Raw genomic sequence first — 19,852 nt, forward strand, 5'->3', positions numbered from 1 at the left:
GTAAATTTATATTTTACGGTTTTTTAGCGCGTCGAATTGTGTAGCTCTGAGTTGACTGTTTTCTTTTAATTTTCGCCTCCGATCCGCCATGGGTGAAAAGTGCATGACATGAAGTCACTTTTCACCTTGATTATCGCGGATTGAACATGAAAAAAATTCTTGTTTCTTGTTCAACTTTGACTGTTTATTACGGTTACTTTGATTACCCTGCCAAGAAATTGAGTAGCTTTAGTAATAATGAAGGCAGTCGGTTGCCGTACTTTGTCAACTTAGTCTCTACAATAAATAGTTATCACCGCCATGCCGCTTCAAGCAAAATGATCTTCAAATGAACTTGTAATTTACATTGAGTAATAGTCGAGTTCTTTACGTTTTTGTACTAAAAAAAATTCGTCTGAAAATTTGCAATTTATCATTAAAAATATTTGCAAAGATATTAAGATATGAATGATGTAAAATGTTTCAGGTGACACCTCTTTACGTCATGTTTTTTTTTTAAATTTCCATATTTCTGGGTGGCTCACATTTGATGCTATGAAAACAAGTTAAACCTGTTTAATTACCGTGGAATCTTGCATGACCTGATTAAGTGTAAAAGGAATGTTGCAGATGGCATTGTTCCAGCACTTTCCGCTTCACTCGTTTGTGAAAACATGTGGCGGTGTTATTTTCGGTGCGTGATATAAAAGATAATTTGACAAGAAACTTGGACAGACCTTGAGCGATCATTTAATCGACGTGTCTATTCGTATTACAGAAGAAACCGTCGCTTCATCAGAACACAGGTAAATTATATTTCAAGAAATGTGTTTTGCAATTTAAATTAGCGAACAAGCATGAATTCGCATCACCACGCGGTGGATCAAATATCGTATGTTTTACTGCTGAGGAAAACTGCGCAGCTTTTCTCTCAATTGCAGTGTAATTGCCCGCATTTTGTAGTCGCCTATAATACAAACAAGACGTGATTCATCCATACTGAGGGCAATTATCTGACAGAAGACGTTTGAGAGGTATGAAGAGGCGTATTTTTCAATTGTTTTGCTGTAGGTTGCTTTGACATGTTAATTCATGTTGGCTTGAGGAAAGCGAGCCTGTGCAATTGATATATTTTTGGAAATGAAGAGAGGCGAAATTAATATTCATCGAGGCAAAAAGCGAAATACTGTCCACAAAGTTTGAAATTAAACGGTGGGTATAAGTTACTCGCATCTTCTTGTGGTAAATAAAATGTCTTGGCTGGCAGAGTAAACCGGTCGCAAACCTTGCGAAGATGAGATTAAAAAATAAATTATAAAAAAGTTATGAGTTGCTCAAGTTTTGTTTTGATGAATTCTCAAATGGAATGCGAATAACATATTATAGTCCGAATGAAAAGTTTACTTTTTGATAGCATAGTGTAGCAGTTTGAATGTACTGGCCAAGTGGTCAGTTAAATTCTTGGCAATAAAATCGCCGCTTTCTTCGGACAAAGGTTATTTTTTTTGTCGACAATTTAAAATCTTGCGCCATCGACTCAAAGGTCGGTATCCGATTTGTCAATGGTCTTAGGACGTTTTGGATCCTCTATTACAGAGAAAGGGCTGAGCTGACTAAGGTTTTATTAACCGTACACCCGAGTTTATTGGCTTCGCGTGCAGCTTGCGTAGGCGGTCCTTTGTTATAACGAACCCCGGTAACGAACGTAGATTTCGCGGAGGTTGTTTTGCTTGCCACAAGTGATTTGAAAACCAATGACATTTGTCAATGCGGGCAGCCTATTGTTTCGCATATTGATTGCAGTTGTTCCTATTTCTTGATCAAATGGAATTCGTTTTCATTGTGTGACCAGGGTTAGCGGTGGTCATTAATTAGCATAAATGAAAACAAACAATAATTCGACATCGTATGAGAAGCGGCATGATGGAAACAATGAAAACTCCAATTTGAAAACAACAAATGAAAACACCAGAAACAGTGGACCTACAGTACAAGCTTCGTCTTGAACCACAACCTCGATGGAATTCGACAAGGGAAGCTATTTTTAATGTACCAGATAAACCGATCCACGGCCGTGTTACCTGCGTCTTACCTCGTTCGTTCTTCGTTAATTCCACAAGAATTTAAAGTCGTTGATCCTTGTTTGATTACGTGTAATTCGAAGACAGGGGGAGTGCGTTGAACCGGAACTTCTGTATCGGAAATGCCATTTGACAAGCAACGTGCGCCTTATCAGCTTTCGACTTAACCTTTCGCTGAAAACTCTGTCAAGAGGGCAAAAGACCACTGAAACGAAGAAAGCGTTTGGAAGGTAATAGTTGATTTTAAAAGGAAAATCCCCGTTATCCGATGATCCCATCTGTTCTTTTATTTAAAACCAGGGGCACGCAATGTCAATTTGCGGAAAATATCTGTTTGGAAGACGATTTGAGATCTAGAATTTTCGGAACATTTGTTTAAAATTTCTTGCTTGCCTGCCTCTCCTAAGATTTTCGAACATCTAAAAAATGGTATAACTGCCCATTTTTACCGGATTTTTACCCTAAAAAGATCACCAAGAATTTTCGGGAGCCTTTTTCTGCCTGAAATTTTCGAAAAGGTGAGTTTTGATTCCTATAATTTTCGGATCACTAGACTTTCAGCTAGGAAATCCGAACAGATAAAAAATTTTTAGGGGATAAAAATATGCCTATATCTACCGTTTATATACTAAAATACGTTTAAAAATGCTATGTTAAGTGGTTTTCAACTATATTCTCGTTGGGTTGCCCCTGATTAACGACTGTGTAAAGTTTTACCGGAGAATCCCAATTTTGGAGAACCACCTTGGAAAAACCCAGACGACAACAATCAATGAAATTCAATCAATAAAAATCAATAAAAATCTATTGATTAATATTGATTGGCTATCAATAAAAATCGATAATCACTCACGGATGCGTCTAAACTTTATCGATTTTTATTGATTGCTATTTATAATTAATAGCTGACTGTGCAACAGTAAAAACCCGGAAACACAACAACGCTGCTATGTCTGCGGAAATTTCTATTTCCTATAGCCAGCGGGCATGTTTGTGTATGTTGTTGATGTGTGACGTTTTAAAAGATTTTTCCAATATATTCAGCTAAGAATTCGATAAATGTACGAAACAAAATTAAAGGCAGGCTCGAGACCATGTATAACGTCATGCTCAGTTAAACATTAGACACGGCACGTACGCATCTATTTAAAGTACATCTCAGTTAAGGTTTTTGCCTAATGTCAATACAGGAAGATAAATTAAATTGTTCTTTGTACTGTTGTTTCTGTTCTACTTTTTAATTTCTTAATTTGTCGTAGATAGGACCATGAAAACTTAATTGGGTTTATTTTCTAAGCCGTGTGACGTGTTTAAAACTAAAGGAAGGCACATTTTAGTTTTCAATAAAAATCAATGTAAATCAATGAAAATCAATGAAAATCGAAAGTCACTCAAGACTGCGGCTTTGATTTTTATTGATTATCAATATCAATCAATTAATTGCTATTGGTTTTTATTGACTATTATTGATGTAATTGATTATTGATTTTGATTGAATGGTATCGTCCGGAAAAACTGAGAAAATTGGTTCGTATTATTGGAGGGCATGAAAAATCGGGGTTTAAATTACAGTGTTTGACAGGTGAAGGAAGTAAGCTTTGGTTTTAATTATCGGGAATTTTGGAAAACCAAAGGTTCTGGAAATCGGGATTGTAAAAAGTACTGGCAATTTCGTGGCTTGACAAAATACCATCTACCCTGGACCATCTATCAAACTTCCTTAATATGTGGACGGGTAGTAAAGAGACGGACCCAAGTGTGCACGTTACAGAGTTGTCGTAAAAATTGTGCTAAATAATGTCTGCAGATTTCTATCTTTGGGACCAAGAGAATTTTCTATAGTACAGAAGAGCCTGTAGGGAGAGGTTCGATTGTAACATATAACGGTGGGGTCCCCTGTATAAAAGACACACCTGTGAGGTGACACCCTTGTATGGTACACACCCTTGCAAGATAGCTGCCCATACAAGATGGATCCCCCGGTAACGTAATCGAAACCGCCGTGCGATGGACGCCCTTCAGAGTGTTACATCACTGTAGGGTGGACTACCCTGTGTGGTGGAAACTCTTGAAAGAGAGATATCTCAGTTGGGTAGGCACGATAAGCCATTTGCACGATGACGTTATTTTACTATTACGACTAGAATCCTTCAGGGTGTTCCTTTCTTGTGCAAATAAGGGCTTTTGTTATCTAAACCGCACTGGGATTGCCAAATTTAAATATGAAAGGAAAAACCAAAAGGATTCTGGTGGTAGTAGTAAAATAAGGCCATCGTGCAAATGGCTAATTGTAAGAGCTTGTAAGAAGGGCGTTTCTGAATGGTGGAAGTCCCAGTCAATAGGACGCCTCTCTAATGAGGACATCTTTGTAAGGCTGCTACCCCTCAATACTGATTAAAAGCAAAAACCAATTTAAACTTGATGTTACATGTATAGCCGACACAATAATGCAAATGAAAATAAGACATGTCCCCAAGGCTTTAGAAGAAAACTCCAGTTAGGTATTGATTATTAGAGAAGTGACCCATATCTGTTACTGGGTTCTCTTGTCTTGAATCAGTAACAAGTGAAGGTCCTTAGTGGATATAATGTAAGGCCCATAGGAACATTGCTATCCCACACACCCCAGCCACTCTTTATGTTCCTCGTGCCCGTACAAACGAGCGTCCCCCTTACAACAAAGGGTGTCTTGAGCGGTAAAAAGGGCTTTAAAGGGAAATATTTAAGTCCTTAAATGTTATTAATTATTCAGCAATATGTAACCGGGTTTTTCAGATGATAACCATTTGATTTCAATATAATGTGGGTGCCGCCTTTTGAATACGCCCACCCAGAATAAATGTGGAATGAATGTGTCAAACGGTAGAAGCGGATGGACAAAACAGCTTGCGGCAAATACTAAAAGACAGTGAATGGAGCTTGTCCATTCCGAGGAGAGCGTACCCTCAATACCGTAGGTTTTTTCTCTCGCGTTCGGCGATTTAGTGCGGCGTCTTCACCGCGAGCGACGGATCCGCGAGAAAACCCGCGCATGAAAAGTCTCTGGCACCCAGGGCAAGAAGAGTGCGGTACGTTTATTGATATTAAAAACAGAAATTACGTGAACAATATTTAATCTTGTAGTCCACATGTTATCAATATATCTGGCGAGTAGCATATGTTGGCTGTACCAATGCGAAATCCTTTAGTATATTTGTTTAAGTCATAAATGTGTACCGTACATATAGAAATGGAATTTAATGAAATGTTAGGTAGAATGACGTTTCAATATTCTTACCGCTCTTCCAGGCGTAAAACTAAATTTTGTCAAATAGATAGCCTTTGTCTATGCCGCGTTACTCTTGATGTTGTGTTTTTACGGTTGGGTAACAGATTTTTTCTCCTAAGAAGGAGTGAGCTAAGCATGCAAAGAATAGTATTCATGTTTGCCTATGCTTAGAGCTTCACAATGTACACAGTTTTAAATTTGGTAGTAGAAATACTAGATTTCAGTCTTCCAAATACGTAAGACAAAAGTGCAAACAACTTTCCGTCGATCTTTATGGCTTCTCAGGCATCATTTCATTATTTTCATAATCTCAAATCACCTCAGTGACGCACACTTTCTTCTTGATCAATATTGGCATTGTAAATGGAAAAAAAAAATTATAATACATCTGCCAAGTGTTTTCCTCAGGATAGTCATCTATCCAAGCCACTCCTACTTCAGTAAAATCAGCGCCACTGAACTTATCGTATTATGCCCAGCAACATTTGTTATGCTAATTCTTACCCCCACATAATGAGGCATTCAAGTTGATCCGGCGGCTTATGCTCATATTCAATATTCTGCCGAGACTGAACTTAGTGATTATCATCTCACACTTTGTACCCTTTAACATGACATGCACAAACAGGCTAATTTAAAACAAGGACATCGAATCAGTAATTTGAATAGCCTAAAAAATTATCAAATTTCAATGAAATTCTAATTATTTTCTAGGCTAGGCAGGAATTATAAGAAAACGAAAAAGCGTCACTCATTTAATCGCGGTAGTTGATAGTTATTAACTAAAGGATCTTTTGGGGCGATGGATGCAAAATTAACATAAAACATGAAATGGTTCTGTTGCTGAAGGTCATCTGCCACTTGTCTTATATCTTGATGTGACATCTTTTTTTTCACAGTAAAATAAGTCATTATTTTCCATGTCTTATAATTTCTTATTTAATACGATATTGGCTGATTTCAGTTTTAAATTACCATATTATATTACTATTGATGCAAGACGCAAGACCTTCAAATATATTGTGTGGATTCACCTGTTTCGTATATACTTTTGTCGTTGCCGTTTCCATGCCCCAGGGAAAAATAAAACATCTATGGTCTAAAAGGAATGTGAAGTGTCATTTTACACAAAAGGTAGCCATGGGAAACAAACCAAAACCTGTTTTGTTTAAAGCAGGTGTCTGTGATCAGTAATTCTCTCATAATTTATTGAAAGGAATTGTCTGATTGAATTCCTGAAAAAGATTCCTGCCTTATTCTATTTTAGTAGCCAAAGGTACGTTTTTAGCCGAATTACTTTTAAAAATTACTAACTCTTTCCAAACAAATGTGGACCTACAGCTCTAATACAGCTTAAACCGGGACTAACTTCGGGAAGGCTTTTAAATCAGTAAAATAGAACACCTTGCCTGATCCAAACTGCTCGACTTTATGATTATTTTATATCTAGTTAAACATTTTCTTATGTACTATCTTAATTCGTCAGAAAGAAGAATGGACGATTCAGAGAGACCAGAAAAGCGAAGGTAGTTACATAAAAATTGAATGTACATGTTGCGTTGACTCTCCAGGGTGTATTTTTTCGAACTGTCTTCACATGTTTATGTTTTAACGTCACAATTGTCTTTTTCGATGCACATTCACTGCAGTCCAATTTTAGTGCATTCTTTGCAATGATACACTAAAAAAAAGCAATATGCTTATCATAATTTTAACATTTTGCTAAATAGAAAATGCGGTAATAAATGGGTAATTAAATATGCATAGTTATCTAAACGTTGGTTGAAACTATCTGAATGGCAGTCACTCTTGATTCAACAAACAATGACCCCATTGAACTCACTTATCTTGTTCAGTTCTCGCGATCGTACCAGATGCCTTTCAATACCGGGTAGCTCCCAACGTCCACTTGTTTCGTGAGTTCCTTAAACCCGTCCCATCCCCCTCGTTTTCTATTTGCATTAAGAACTCTAAGTACATTATTCGCACTCATAAAGTAACTTTGTTGCTTTAACACTAATGTTAAGTCAAAGCTAGTGTTATTTTAGGAAGTCATGTAGAATAATACTCGGTAGGACCCATCCTCGGAGACCCAAGGGCAGATAGTGGGGACGAGGGAAAGTCTTAACGGGCGGAAAAATATATATGGAACGAAGAAAAGTAAAGAACGGCGAGAAGAGCCCCTGGGGACAATGTCTTACCAGACCAGTTCCAAACGGTCGCCGCTGTTCTGGCTTCTGATTGGTGCCAGAAAACTTGTGTTTTTCTGGCACCAATCAGAAGCCAGAACGGCGCGACCGTTTGGAACTGGTCTGGTAAGACATTGTCCCCAGGGGCTCTTCTCGCCGTTCTTTACTTTTCTTTGCGCCACATTTTTCCGCCCGTTTAGACTTTCCCTCGTCCCCACTATCTGCCCCTGGGTTTCCGAGGATGGGTGGTACCATTTGTACCATAAGAACTTATTTACAGGCATACGAACTGTACCATATACTCGAGAATATCTTTCATTAAACGCGAACAACTCGTATATTAAATGGTTCGCGTCTTATTTCTTGCCCCGGACACGTTTTTGTGTGATTTTTGCCGGTTGCAAGGGCAATCCAGCGTGGCACGTAAGACTTGAGGGTGTTTACATGGAGGTGGGGGACCCCGGGTAGGGGAGGTGACCCACCCAGGTGGGGAAAAAATAACCCGCGTTTACAGGCAATCTGAAACCCCGCCGCTCCGGGGTGTATTTTCGCAAGAGAACAGACACAATGGCGGGCGAACGACTTATTTTGGCTGAAAGTTCTCTCTTATTCTCACTTGTTGTTCTTTGTTCCTTTAAGTGCTATGGCTGCATATTGTCATTTTTAATGATGCAAAGCTTCCGGTAAGGGCAGTAGACAACTCAACGGACAACCTCTCTGTTGCACGACTTCGGCGGTAGGCGCTTACCCCACCTTGAAACGTATACATAGCAAAATGTGACCTCAGGCTGGGAGGATTACCAGGTCTGTCAGACTAGACAACCCGTCTTGGCGGGTCACAACACCTATCATGTAAACGTTATCAACTTAAAACGAGTTATTAAACGGACAGGTGGGTTACCCCTCCTAGGCGGGTTACCTCACCTACCTGGGATCCCCCACCTCTGTGTGAACAAGCCCTTAGCTAAGACGTGTGTAATCTAAAAACAGGTATTGCGCTTCTTAGCGAAGTCGCGTCTCATTTCATTAGGGCTATTTATACTAGGAAAAATAAAACGCGCCTTACGAAAGACGCGAATCTTAATGGCACATTTCGTAAGAGAGGCTTTAATGTTAGCCGCATGCGTGTCGCAGCGAGGACGTGTGTCACTGTATTATCAGTAGATGATAGAAAAAAGTTTGCTCATACTCAAATTTGCCAATCCACAGAAAACTCGACCAAGTAAATGATGCACCTGGTAGGTATTTCTTTTAACTAATTCATCAACTTTTAATGTAAATTTCTGAGCTGAAATCATTTCATTTTTAGTGTGAGGCTTTGACTCCAACATTGAACTTTCATTCCTGTTTACATTCATTCAACAATAATGAGAGAAATATTGATTATGATGATGATGATGATGAATTAATCTTTCTTACCCTTCTAACTACCCAGAGGCCCAGCAGAGCTTTGATCTGGTGCCGGTCTTGAGGAAAATTTACTTAAGTAAAACAAATTTCAAAGGCTCAGGTGATGATGACGATGAAATGATGATGATGGTGATGAAGATGATGTGACAGGGAAAAGAATTAACATGACAACGGATGTTGAAAATTTCATTGAATTATTCTTCTAATTAAAAGCATACTCGTAAAAGAACTGGATCGTACGGCCAGATCCCTGGTTTTAATTGCGTCAAGTCCTTTGAATTTCCTTTAAGTCCCTTTGTTTTAATTTTTTCTTCCCGAGAGAAATGGTATAGAAATCGCTTTCTTTTACTTAATTATCTTTAAATATAGTATATACGGTGTCCTCCATTTTCGTTGTTTTAGGATCAAGAAGTGATCAACCACGCCCTATGACTCTTGGAGAACGCAAGCGAAATGGTCCCCGGGTGCTGGTAAACAGACTAAATCTAAACAATGAAATCATCGAGAGACTGCGTCGGGTCACAAAACTTTGGGGAAAGCAGACAGCCGTTAAAAAAAGTGACAGTCAGGGAAATAAGGCAGGCGAAGTTAACAGTTTAAATGATGCAGAAAATCCGCCTGCAGAGGTTGGAACGAATGGGACAGGCAACGGAAGTGAGCTAAAGAACAGCACGTTTAATAACGCCGAAAGTAAAGAATTGATACCTGAAGAGTCTAGACAAGGCAAGTTGATTTTGCAATTTCAATTGGCTACATGGCCTCTGTGTGCTCGACTCTTAGGCCTAAGCTCTAGGTAGGCCTTTGAATCAGTGAAAACATCTTGTTCGAGCTCCTTGTCTTGAAATCAGTGCTTTCTGCTTTTTCACGCAGTCTTCCGTAAAATAATTGCATTGATTTTTTTCTCAGTTACGCCCAATTGACTTCTTTTCGGTAGAAACTACACAGGCAGACTCTGTCTCCAAAGGTTTTTTAGATATGCTTTACAACGTGCACTTGACTTGCGGCACATAACGCACACGCACGCTCGGCGTACCGTCTTTCCATAGTCGTCAATTATGCGTTTTGCAATTCTTTGCCTAGTCTTTTCCTAACTCGAACAGTTCTGGCATTGTTTGCTAAGTTAATGAACCGTTTTTAATTATCTGCTTAAGGTGCAACACCAATTCCAAACGACAGAAAAAGCACTAAGGCAAACCCTGTTTCCAATATCAAATCCGACGTCGACGACGACAGGGTATCACAACAGACAGCTGAAGATGTACGGACCTTTAAACAGGTAAATCCAAGTTACAGTTTGTAATCAAAGTTACAGTATCTGTGGTCATTGCCCCATCTTCACCTCAGAACCTCCCCTTCCCTTACCCATCCCCGCTGCCTCGACCAAAGATATTTTCTAAAGAAACCAGTAATAATCGGTTTTAGTATTTACCAAATCAGTGAAAAGCAATTTTCGCGCGTTTTGATTGGCTCCCGTAACTAGGAATATCCGTGGCTATTCACTGTTTTGCGACCGGAGCCCAGATGGCGTCTCGTTTCGAGACGTTTTCGGGAGACGAAATTAGATTGAAAAATGAAGCAGTCGTACAGACAATACCAAAAAAGCGACGAACTTTGGCTTGTCGGTGTTTACTGGTCCGTAGAATATTATTTTCATTCTGAATTTGCAACAAAATCGTAAAAATGCACTTGACAAAATCCCCGAAATGTTCGTAAATTGTAAACAAAGTTCCTACTAAGAGACGTTTTTGATTTACCAAAAATTTCTTCTTTTTTTATTTTTATCCAAGATTTGGTAAATACTAAACCAACTATCCCCCTAAGGGTCGGTGAAGAGCGCGAGATATATCACCACTATTCACCTTCCCCTCGGGAGATAGTTGGATACCAATTCACACAACAAAAACATGCAAAAGTCGGAGAAGCACATCACTTAATTCTACCTAGCTTATAGATAATAATACATAGTGTAAATAAAGGATAGTGTCGATTTTTCTTACTGTTCAATCTTACAAAAAAAAAGTCACAAAACTCCTCCTCCCAATTATCTTGACGTAATTTCTAGAGTTATAGTTTGTTTCAAGAAGGAGTTGTTGGCTCGTCCCCTCGGCAGACCACGGAGGGAGCAATATCTCCGTCTCAGAAAACAAGTGAGGATCGAAATATACAAACAAGGCATTCGACAGTATCGTCTAATGCCTTACACTTGTGTTAAGCATTCGACAAGTCACTCTCCAGTGACTGCAAAGTGAGAAAAGCTATTTATATATTTCTTTTGATATCTATCGCGCTGAGCAACCACAAACCTCTTCTTTTCTGACTTGATTTTCTTTTGCTTGAATTGCTTTTTCTACTGTTTTATTTTTGCTACTTTCTCTTTTAGATTATGCGACGAATAATTTTATATTTTTCACTATGCTTCAGGTACTAAAAGAGGTTATTGAGCAGCGCACCAAGGTGGTTGAAGAAACCATTGCAGCTAATTCAGTTCATCTTCAGAATCGTATACGAGAGTTAGAAAGACAGAACAGGGAACTGCGGTGGAGTGCAAGGAAACTTTCTGACGCTTTTAAGAATTATGTCACTAAAAATGAAAAGGTAAACCTGCTGCGACATAGATGACTCAAATACCTGAAGTCCGACACCTGGAAACTAAGTTTTTTTCCTCTCTCTTTTCAGAAGAAAAAAGCTAAGACGTCTTGTGGTATCCAAGTTAACATTGAAACGGTAAAGGTAAGTTTTCTACAAAACAGCAAACAAAACAACAAAACTTAAACCGTTGAGTACACATTTAATTGATCGAATTGGAGTTTTTGTTTGACTGTGTCAAGCCTCTTGACGCTTGATTATGATTTATTTCCTAATTGTAGAACCCTGAAATTGAAGAACCTTTTAGTCGGGTTATATCACCATCTCGCGATCCAGACATCTTGGTTGTGAAAGCTCCAGTATCTACTATCGAAGACGTGGTGAGCCCAAGGGTTCCTTCCTTGACGACAGCTGCTTCTTTCGCTGTAACAAACACTACCCTCGCGTCAAGAGTAGCTCCTCAACAGTCGTCTCCTCAGGTAAGGCCAATCCTTACATCCCTGGCACAGCCAATAAATTCAGTAGTATCTGAAGAGACTACGGTAGTCTTCACGGTATCGCCTCGGCCGTCAGAGGCTCACGCTACCCAACAGGGAAATAAGGTACCAGAGGGTGAAAGAAGATCACTTGAAACAAGATATACACAACTTGGACAAGCAGTAAAAGACCCATACCCGCAACCTCAACCACTTGTGCAGACAGAGTCACCCACTAGGGTAGCATCTCTAATTCAGTCACGTTCTCAAACAAACCCCAACTTAGACAGGATCAATAAAAGTCAAATGTTCGTAACCCAAGCAAGATCACTCTTGCAGCAACAGCGTGACCTACCACATACGTCAAAACCACCAGCACAGCAGCGAGTAATTATTCCATCTGAAACAACTGCTTCCCTGTTACAACAATTACAACGTCAGCAGCAGCTTCAGCAACAGCAACATTATCAACAAATGCAAAATCGGCAACTTTCCGCGCAGTCAGCACCCTGTCCACGCCAGCCAGACCCTTCGCCACAGCAAATACAACGACATTCAGTCGCACCTACTCCTATTGTGCCTCCTTCTTTGGTAAGTGCGAAACCCAGAAATCCCAACAATGGCCACCAAACTGCTGTTTCTTATTCTACGACTTCGGAACAAATTTCTATAAGTAACCCTAGCAATCAGCGGTCAAACCTGGTCAACTCAAACACCCCGGTCTGCGAACAGGTAAACCAACCTGTAAATCGTTCTTGTGGCAACTCGTCCGGCTCACCCCTTGTGGCAAGTACCAGGGCCCACGTTGGTAAAACCTTAGAAAGGAGAGAGATCACTGCAGCCGTAAGAATTGCTCTGAATAGCAATTACCAGAAAGAATCTATTGTCACACCGGATTATTCCTCTCGAAATCACAATCGTTTCGACATTGCTCATGGCACAACTGGAATTCGACGAGAAGTTCCTAGGGGAGCGTCCTCTACAACGGTATCAACCTATAATCAGTTTAAACCTGATATCCAAAGTATGCAGAAAAGCGGTGTTTTGGTGCGTGCTCGAAAAATGCACTTGGACAAGAAAAGCTTTCTACCATCTGGCTACAGAATAGCACTGCCCTCGCCTGAGTATTTGCTTCAGCAACAACAACTGCAATTCGAGAGTACCTCTCAGCATCCAAAAGCCAATCAGGCGTCCCAGATGCAATCTTTCCAAAGTAGGTCACCAAATAGACTAGGAGAACACCCTAGTCAGCAAACACAAGTAGTAACCACAAGACAAACCCCAGCAGTACAGTCCCATCACCAAGCCGCTACTCGGTCTGGGTATCAACCGATTCTCACCGTGCCAGAAAAAAGGCCACCACAAGCATACCGTAAGCAAAACCAACAGACTCAGACCTCTAAAAGTCATTTTCTGCCAAACGCAACTCAGGAAAAACATGAAGAATCTTCACTGACGAGTGAAGGCACAAACGGCAATGTGACCGTACAGTCTCTACACAAGCCTCCTATCCAGTCCCCTGGCATTTCCTCAAGCGATCTTCGTAATGAGAGACATTCCCAAGATGCACAAAGACCAGCTACCGAAAATCCGACAGCATCAAGCGTTCCAACCAACGCAAAGCAAGTCACGTTGAACCAAGGAGTTGTGCAAAAGTCAATGCCTAAGCCGTCAGCGTCTATTGCCGTGATGGGCAGTAGCATTGTACTTTCGTGGAACATGGAATATAACGAAGCAGAGATTAACGTTGACAATTACGAACTATTTGCGTGTCAGGATCTTACTGAAACAGACGGGCAACCAATCAAGTGGAAGAAGATTGGAATTGTGAAGTCACTTCCGCTTCCCATGGCGTGTACCTTGACACAATTTTCCTCCGGTAGCAAGTATTTTTTCTCTGTACGTGCAGTTGACGAATATGAGCGGGCGGGACCCTTTAGTGATCCTTGTACGGTTTCACTGAATTCTTCATAAAATGACATTTCTAAATCTCCGATAGAAATAACCTTAGTTGAAGTACGAGTAGTGAACGCTATCCAAAAACGCTTAATATTGGACGGACGTGGAACTTATCCTTTAAACGTTCAAGGGTTACTTTCCCGCGCTGTTGCCTATCGCAAGGTCCTTTTTGTCTTTGCAAAAATTCTGTGTAGCGTGATATAGATGATTGCAGAAAATGCATTTAATCTACAAAATAACAACCCGTTCAAAAAGCTGTTTTTATTGTGGAACAAATTTGCACACTTCTTTTTTTGCTGCTGAATTACTCTTCTTCTATACAGCTTTGTTTTGTTTGTTTACGAAATTGTTATTTTTGTTGTCATAAACGACCCTCTGTACGGACAAGAATTCGAAAGACTATGAATGTTTAAAGCTGTCAAAATCTGTTATTTCATTTAAAAGCCCATATTTATGGTCTTGAAAGCTGGGCTGAACCACGTCTAGGACATCGGCAATTTGATTTGAAAAGGCAAAAGACAAAGTGAAAATAAACAAAGACAATTGCATAGCATATAGTAACGTTCTCGTCTTAAATCTCAGCTAGCTGTCTAGCTGTGTAAAGTCTTAGAGATCTCTTAATTATGTAATATTTGTGACGAAGTTGTTTGTGAGCGAATACTGATTGAGACGTTTTAAATTTGTCGTAATCCATTAACCGATAAAAATGTTTTCTGTTGCCTTAACACTTAGCGCGCGAAAAATTAATCTGGAAGGTTGAAGTTCAAGTTCTGTTTATGCTCTTCGTCGCGTTTGCGCCACTTTACAAACGAGCTTAAGCAAAGACGGTTTGAACGCCGCGCGTCAACTGGAAATGGACTTTTTTTGCATTCTTGGGCAGTGGTTTTGCCCAACTTGTCAGGCAAATCTACTCTAGAAGAGTAAAGACAGGTGGCAATACAAAATTGGTAGCTTCAAGGCATATTAAAAGTGGAAAGGCATTACTTCCGGTTGACGTCCGTCACTCAAAAAAGTCTTTGCTTCAGCTCTGTTATTATTAGGTTGTCAGTAAAACGTCGCGCGAGATAGGAGTTATTTTTTTTGTTTTGTGTTGTTTTTTAATGTATGGTTTGTTCAAGAGAAAAACAGGATAAAACAAACGAAAACACCCCGACCCCGAGTCGACGTTTTAGGTCACGCTTTAATTGACACTTAACGTTTGGCGCAGTACGCATGCAAAAAAATCGCAGCTTTAGAGATTTGTCGTCATATATGGTTTAAAATATTTACTACAGGTATTCTTTTGCTTGACATTTTAAATCTTGAGGCAAAATGATCAGGTACGTTAATCACGTTCTACTTTATTTTATGACATGTTAATATATTTATATGTAAACTAAGTTGTATTTAGACAGTATATTTATACAATTTGTAAATAAACGAGAACGAAGCCAAAGTAATGAATTTGCCTATCTATTTGTTTATTATTTATTCACTGCCATTGGTAAATAACTACCGTCCTTTATTAATTGGGCTTGCACAAACTTTTGAAAAATAGAGAGAAAGAAAGAAGGAAGAAAAGAAGCATTTAAAGACGGAGGGAAGGAAGCAAAGTAGACAATCAGTCTGATCCTACCTAGTGATCAACCGGTTACCCAAACGAAATCAATCTTCCGCTTTAACAAACTCAGCGCAAAACAATCGGCAGAACAGCATAAAATGTTTTGTATTGAAGAAATGCAAATCCTTCAATTGTACCTTGTTGCCATACTTGCAGGAGAAGGTACACCTGCCAGATTCATGTCGTTCCCCTTCAAATTAAATTTAGCAATTTCAGTATGGTTTAACCAGCAACAAGCCTAATTTTACCCAAGGAAGAAAAAAAATACTTATTATAAGCTTTTCTCGAATAGATTTAGTGAAATGAGGATGTCGCTAAATTGGCCTACTGAGGCGAGTCCGTTCTGTTTGCACCAACTTCGTGTATGTACGATGGACTGCACCGGGGTGAAAACCTATTTTCAAGACGTAGTGCTGGTTTTTTACCGTCTCTTCAATTACGAAATGGTAAACGTGCAGCGTGCAACCATGGAGTTATGGATGCACGCGGGAGGTTGCTAAGCACGAAAGAAGCGTAAGAGTCGCACGAGGCGATAGCCGAGTTCGACTTTAGCTTCTTGAGTGCTTAGCAAACCTCCCACGTGCATCCATAACTCCATGGTTGCACAGCTGCAACGTTTACCATTTCTTTTATAACATAATCAAAAGAGAAAAACATTATTTTCCATTTGCCTTCGGAGTCATCGGTACGAGTTCATGTATACTGCCATCTGCCCGCGCGTAAACAAATCGTTCTATGTTTTTCAAAAACTTGCCTTTGAGTTTTTCTTTCGCTGAATCAACCGTTCTCCGTCTTCAGGTAAATTGCAAAACGTTTTTCGTTGTTATTCTGAATGGCATCTGTCTACTTGCTCTTAATATTAGGGTAAAAACTTTGAGGGAAAACTATAGCTGCAACAATAAACACGAACTAAAAAGACTAAAAAATTAGCTAAAACTAAATATATGAAATAATTAGCAAGCTTATTTATGTGACAATTTTTTAAGTAAACGTAAAGTAGAAATGAGAAAATTTGACTATAATTCCTTTAGAATAACAGGTAACACTAATTTTAAAAAGAAATTAACTAGCTTTGTATCGAAATCTGTCTGGGGAAATCCAGCTATGAAAGTCAAAGTTGCAACTGAAATTCGCCGACACACAGCCAGCGCTGAAGCCTTTAGTTTTTCGACCGTTCTCTGAACGACTGTTATGAATGAACACCGAGGAACAAAATAATACACATACAAGTCATTTTTTGAAAAATTTATTTGAAAACCAAAATGTTTCTGTACTCAAATGAAATTCGCTTATTCCAGCGTAATGTGCCCGTTTAAACTCAACTAAAATTGTTAATCGATGCGGTGAAAACGTCACAACAAAGCTGTCTCGAATTTGAGCGTGTTTCCTAAAATATTTGCTTGAAGTTAACATCAGCTTGACCAAAAAGTCAATAACACAAAGCTAATTGATAAATTTACATTTCAAACAGACTTTCTCTTCTATAAAAAAACACACAAAACGTACCTTAAATCTTCGCTCGCTCGATTTTCCTTCAGCCGATTCTAGCCGCGAGGAAAACAGTGATTAATTCATCCAGGGCAAATTTGTCGCTTGATCTTTTGTCTTTTTTCCTTCAAAACGACAGTTTAGTATTTTCTTCAACTTCCACTTTTCATCTGCCCATTTCATCGGTGTATTTTTCCGTCATCCCACTCAAATGGTAGTGGCTAACTGACCAATCAGAGCGCGCGATTTACTTTTGTTATGTTATAAATAGACCTTAGTCACGATACCCGCCATCTTTGCACGCGCTTTAGGACTGATGGGATAAAAGCAATGTCACGAAGTATTTCAGGGAGCATGCAAGTGATAACATTTGCCAATACTAGTAATCGCGGTCAAGTTTCTTTATTCTCTTTAAACGTGTCGAGGCGACAACTTAATAGTCATGCGTTACGACAAGGCCTGCTTTAGTGTTGCTCGCTGTGAGGACATTTGCCGTCACTTGTATACATCCAAAAAAGCAACAATGATCGCTTCCATCCATAATTTCCCATAGTATTATCTTTAAGATAGAAAGTTCTTCATTTTCTGTTGTTTAGAATAAACAAACCCGACCGCGAATTCTTGCATTGGCAAATTTTATCACTCGTTTGCCTCCTGAGAAACCACGTGATCCCATCGCTTGCAAAGATGGCAGGTATCGTGAATAAGGTCCATTGAAAAGGAAGGATTAAATAGCCACATGCAAAAGACTCAATTACCTGAACTGAACTACCAACCTCCCACTGAACAGACCTGCCCTCTACCAACTGAACTAAATGACTTGCCTGTTAAAAGCATATGAGAACAACAATGATTCCAATTAAGTACTAGTTTGGAATGTTTAGTTGCCATCACGAGCATTGAGCATTTTTCTGCACCCAAAAAAAGGACAAGAAAAAGACACTCGAGTCCACACTTTACCAGATATCTTATCGTGAAAAATACTTGAGCCTAGTATGGACTCCTGTTATCACTGCCATGAAGAGTGGCACAGACACCCATCAAATATGAGACGATCCACTTTCAAAATCGGCGAGGTGCAGCTACAGAACCGCGCCCAAATCACAATTATCATGTACGAACAAAAGCCCTTTCTCATCTGGTTTTCATGCCGGCGCAAGAGCTAACCGGTATAGTAAAGACATAGCCCTAATCGCGCTTAGGGGGTGTTCGCAATGAAGTGAGTTGCAAATATATACTTTAACAGCCATTTTGACCGTACAAACTTTGCCAGAGGAAAATGTTTTATTACGGCAGCAAAACGGGAAATCCCGAGCTGGCACGGTAAGCCCGTCCTGTCCATTCGAGAAGCCAATCAGAACACAGCATTCACTTCGACTTGCCCGCTTGTGAAGCTAGCCATATCGTAAAGGCACTTACTCTCAGTGCCGAAGGTATCCACACTAACTTGTGTTGCTTGAATTGAAGAATATGCACAGTATGAACAGAGTCATCATAGCCCCTTAACGAAATGATCTGAGTTTCACAAATGTGTAATTAAAATATTAGAATTGTTTAGGACATCCCTAAGGTGACTCAAAACACCGAGGGCAATGTGTTACAGCAAAGAAGCGTCGGATTTGAATTGACCTTTACCAGCAAAGGATCTCCTATACCCAGACTGGCTAACCCAAAGAATGGTGGTTGCTATTAATCCACAGGAAGCGCGGCACATAAACATAAATTATAAGTATTGACTGTTCCATTAATCAACAAAATATTTCCCGCCTGAACTAATCAAACAATTTGTCTGTGTGCTCGCTTGATCAAATCCTAGAACCGGGGTTTAGTGTGACGTAATAAATCAAATGCGGGTGACACATCCCACCTGTTGAAAGACACTATCGAAATTTCCTTCGTTCCTCCGATTTTTTCGACTCGAAATATCTGACTTGAAATCAGCTATAAATCCGCACAAAGTCCATGGATTTTTCATTATCACTTCAGACGTTGGTTTAGAGTCGTTTTTATTTTTTTTTTTGAGATTATTTTCTCAAGGGTTGCCAGAAGAAGTCAAGTTTACTCCAGAAACATAACGACTGATCGAGGTAAGTTATCAGTTGTGTAAACTAAATTTCTGAGGACAATTTTCTGTTTTACTTTGTGGTAAACAAGTGTATGAAGATTTAGATCCTATGCTGTTCCATTATCTTTAAACCAAGTTAAGAAAATTTCATCTAAGGGCTGTTCAATACGCCGTCAATCTAAAAAACCTAAATCTACCTTCATTCGTTCATTATCAAATAACAGAACTTACGACTCTGATCGTTGTGAACAGACATTCTTATTATTCAGTAGTTAGTGACATACATGAGTGGCCTTTTTGGCATTTAAAATTCTTCAGAAAAACTACTCTAGCTAGTTATTGGGTTCATTAAGTTAAACCAGAACACTGCATGCCATAGGGAATATCTCTAATACGACACGAGATTAGTCAGACGAAGTTCGTAAACAAATTGATTGCAATTCACTGCCTTCGATGACTCTTGTCAGCGTGATGGGTGTATTTCATTTTTATTTTTGGTTCCTTTCGTTTCATTTATATATATATAATTTCTAAGGCGAGGCGGAGTTCCATCTCTTTATATTTTCCTTGGGAAACAATATTTGATTTGCAGTAGTTTACCGAAATCGAATTTTGAAATGATCCCCAGCTATAAGTGGCGGCATAAAGACTGTTTTAACAGTCTTTATGCTGCCACTTATAGTCGAAGAGTGTTTCTTGTTAATTTTGCTAAATTGCATTCTATCGCATACGATTATATGGACAATATGAT

At 39.3% G+C, this 19,852-nt stretch overlaps 1 protein-coding gene across 6 annotated transcripts; it reads left to right on the forward strand.

Moving 5' to 3' along the window:
• The first annotated feature begins 639 nt into the window (after window positions 1–639).
• Window positions 640–15,391, forward strand: LOC140940266 (uncharacterized). Of its 6 annotated transcripts, none has more exons than XM_073389177.1 (9): window positions 640–785; window positions 903–1,013; window positions 6,815–6,854; window positions 8,727–8,755; window positions 9,330–9,650; window positions 10,079–10,203; window positions 11,349–11,522; window positions 11,604–11,657; window positions 11,795–15,391. In XM_073389177.1, exons 3-9 carry the CDS (start codon window positions 6,823–6,825, stop codon window positions 13,961–13,963), a joined length of 2,904 nt encoding a protein of 967 aa, XP_073245278.1. In that variant the 5' UTR covers window positions 640–785; window positions 903–1,013; window positions 6,815–6,822; the 3' UTR covers window positions 13,964–15,391. The 6 variants fall into 6 exon arrangements, with proteins under 6 accessions (XP_073245278.1, XP_073245277.1, XP_073245274.1 ...); XM_073389176.1 differs by having other exon boundaries at window positions 921–1,013; XM_073389173.1 differs by lacking the exon at window positions 903–1,013.
• Window positions 15,392–19,852: the final 4,461 nt, after the last annotated feature.

The sequence above is a fragment of the Porites lutea genome, chromosome 6 (assembly GCF_958299795.1).
Source record: "Porites lutea chromosome 6, jaPorLute2.1, whole genome shotgun sequence".
Classification (NCBI taxonomy): Eukaryota; Metazoa; Cnidaria; class Anthozoa; order Scleractinia; family Poritidae; genus Porites; species Porites lutea.

What these genes read in the sequence shown, in the direction of transcription:
- LOC140940266 (XM_073389177.1), top strand. Translation starts at nt 6,823, where the DNA reads ATGGACGATTCAGAGAGACCAGAAAAGCGAAG. An exon ending in CCAAGTAAATGATGCACCTG is followed by an intron (nt 8,756 to 9,329) that starts GTAGGTATTTCT and finishes TCGTTGTTTTAG; the next exon opens with GATCAAGAAGTGATCAACCA. An exon ending in ACCTGAAGAGTCTAGACAAG is followed by an intron (nt 9,651 to 10,078) that starts GCAAGTTGATTT and finishes TATCTGCTTAAG; the next exon opens with GTGCAACACCAATTCCAAAC.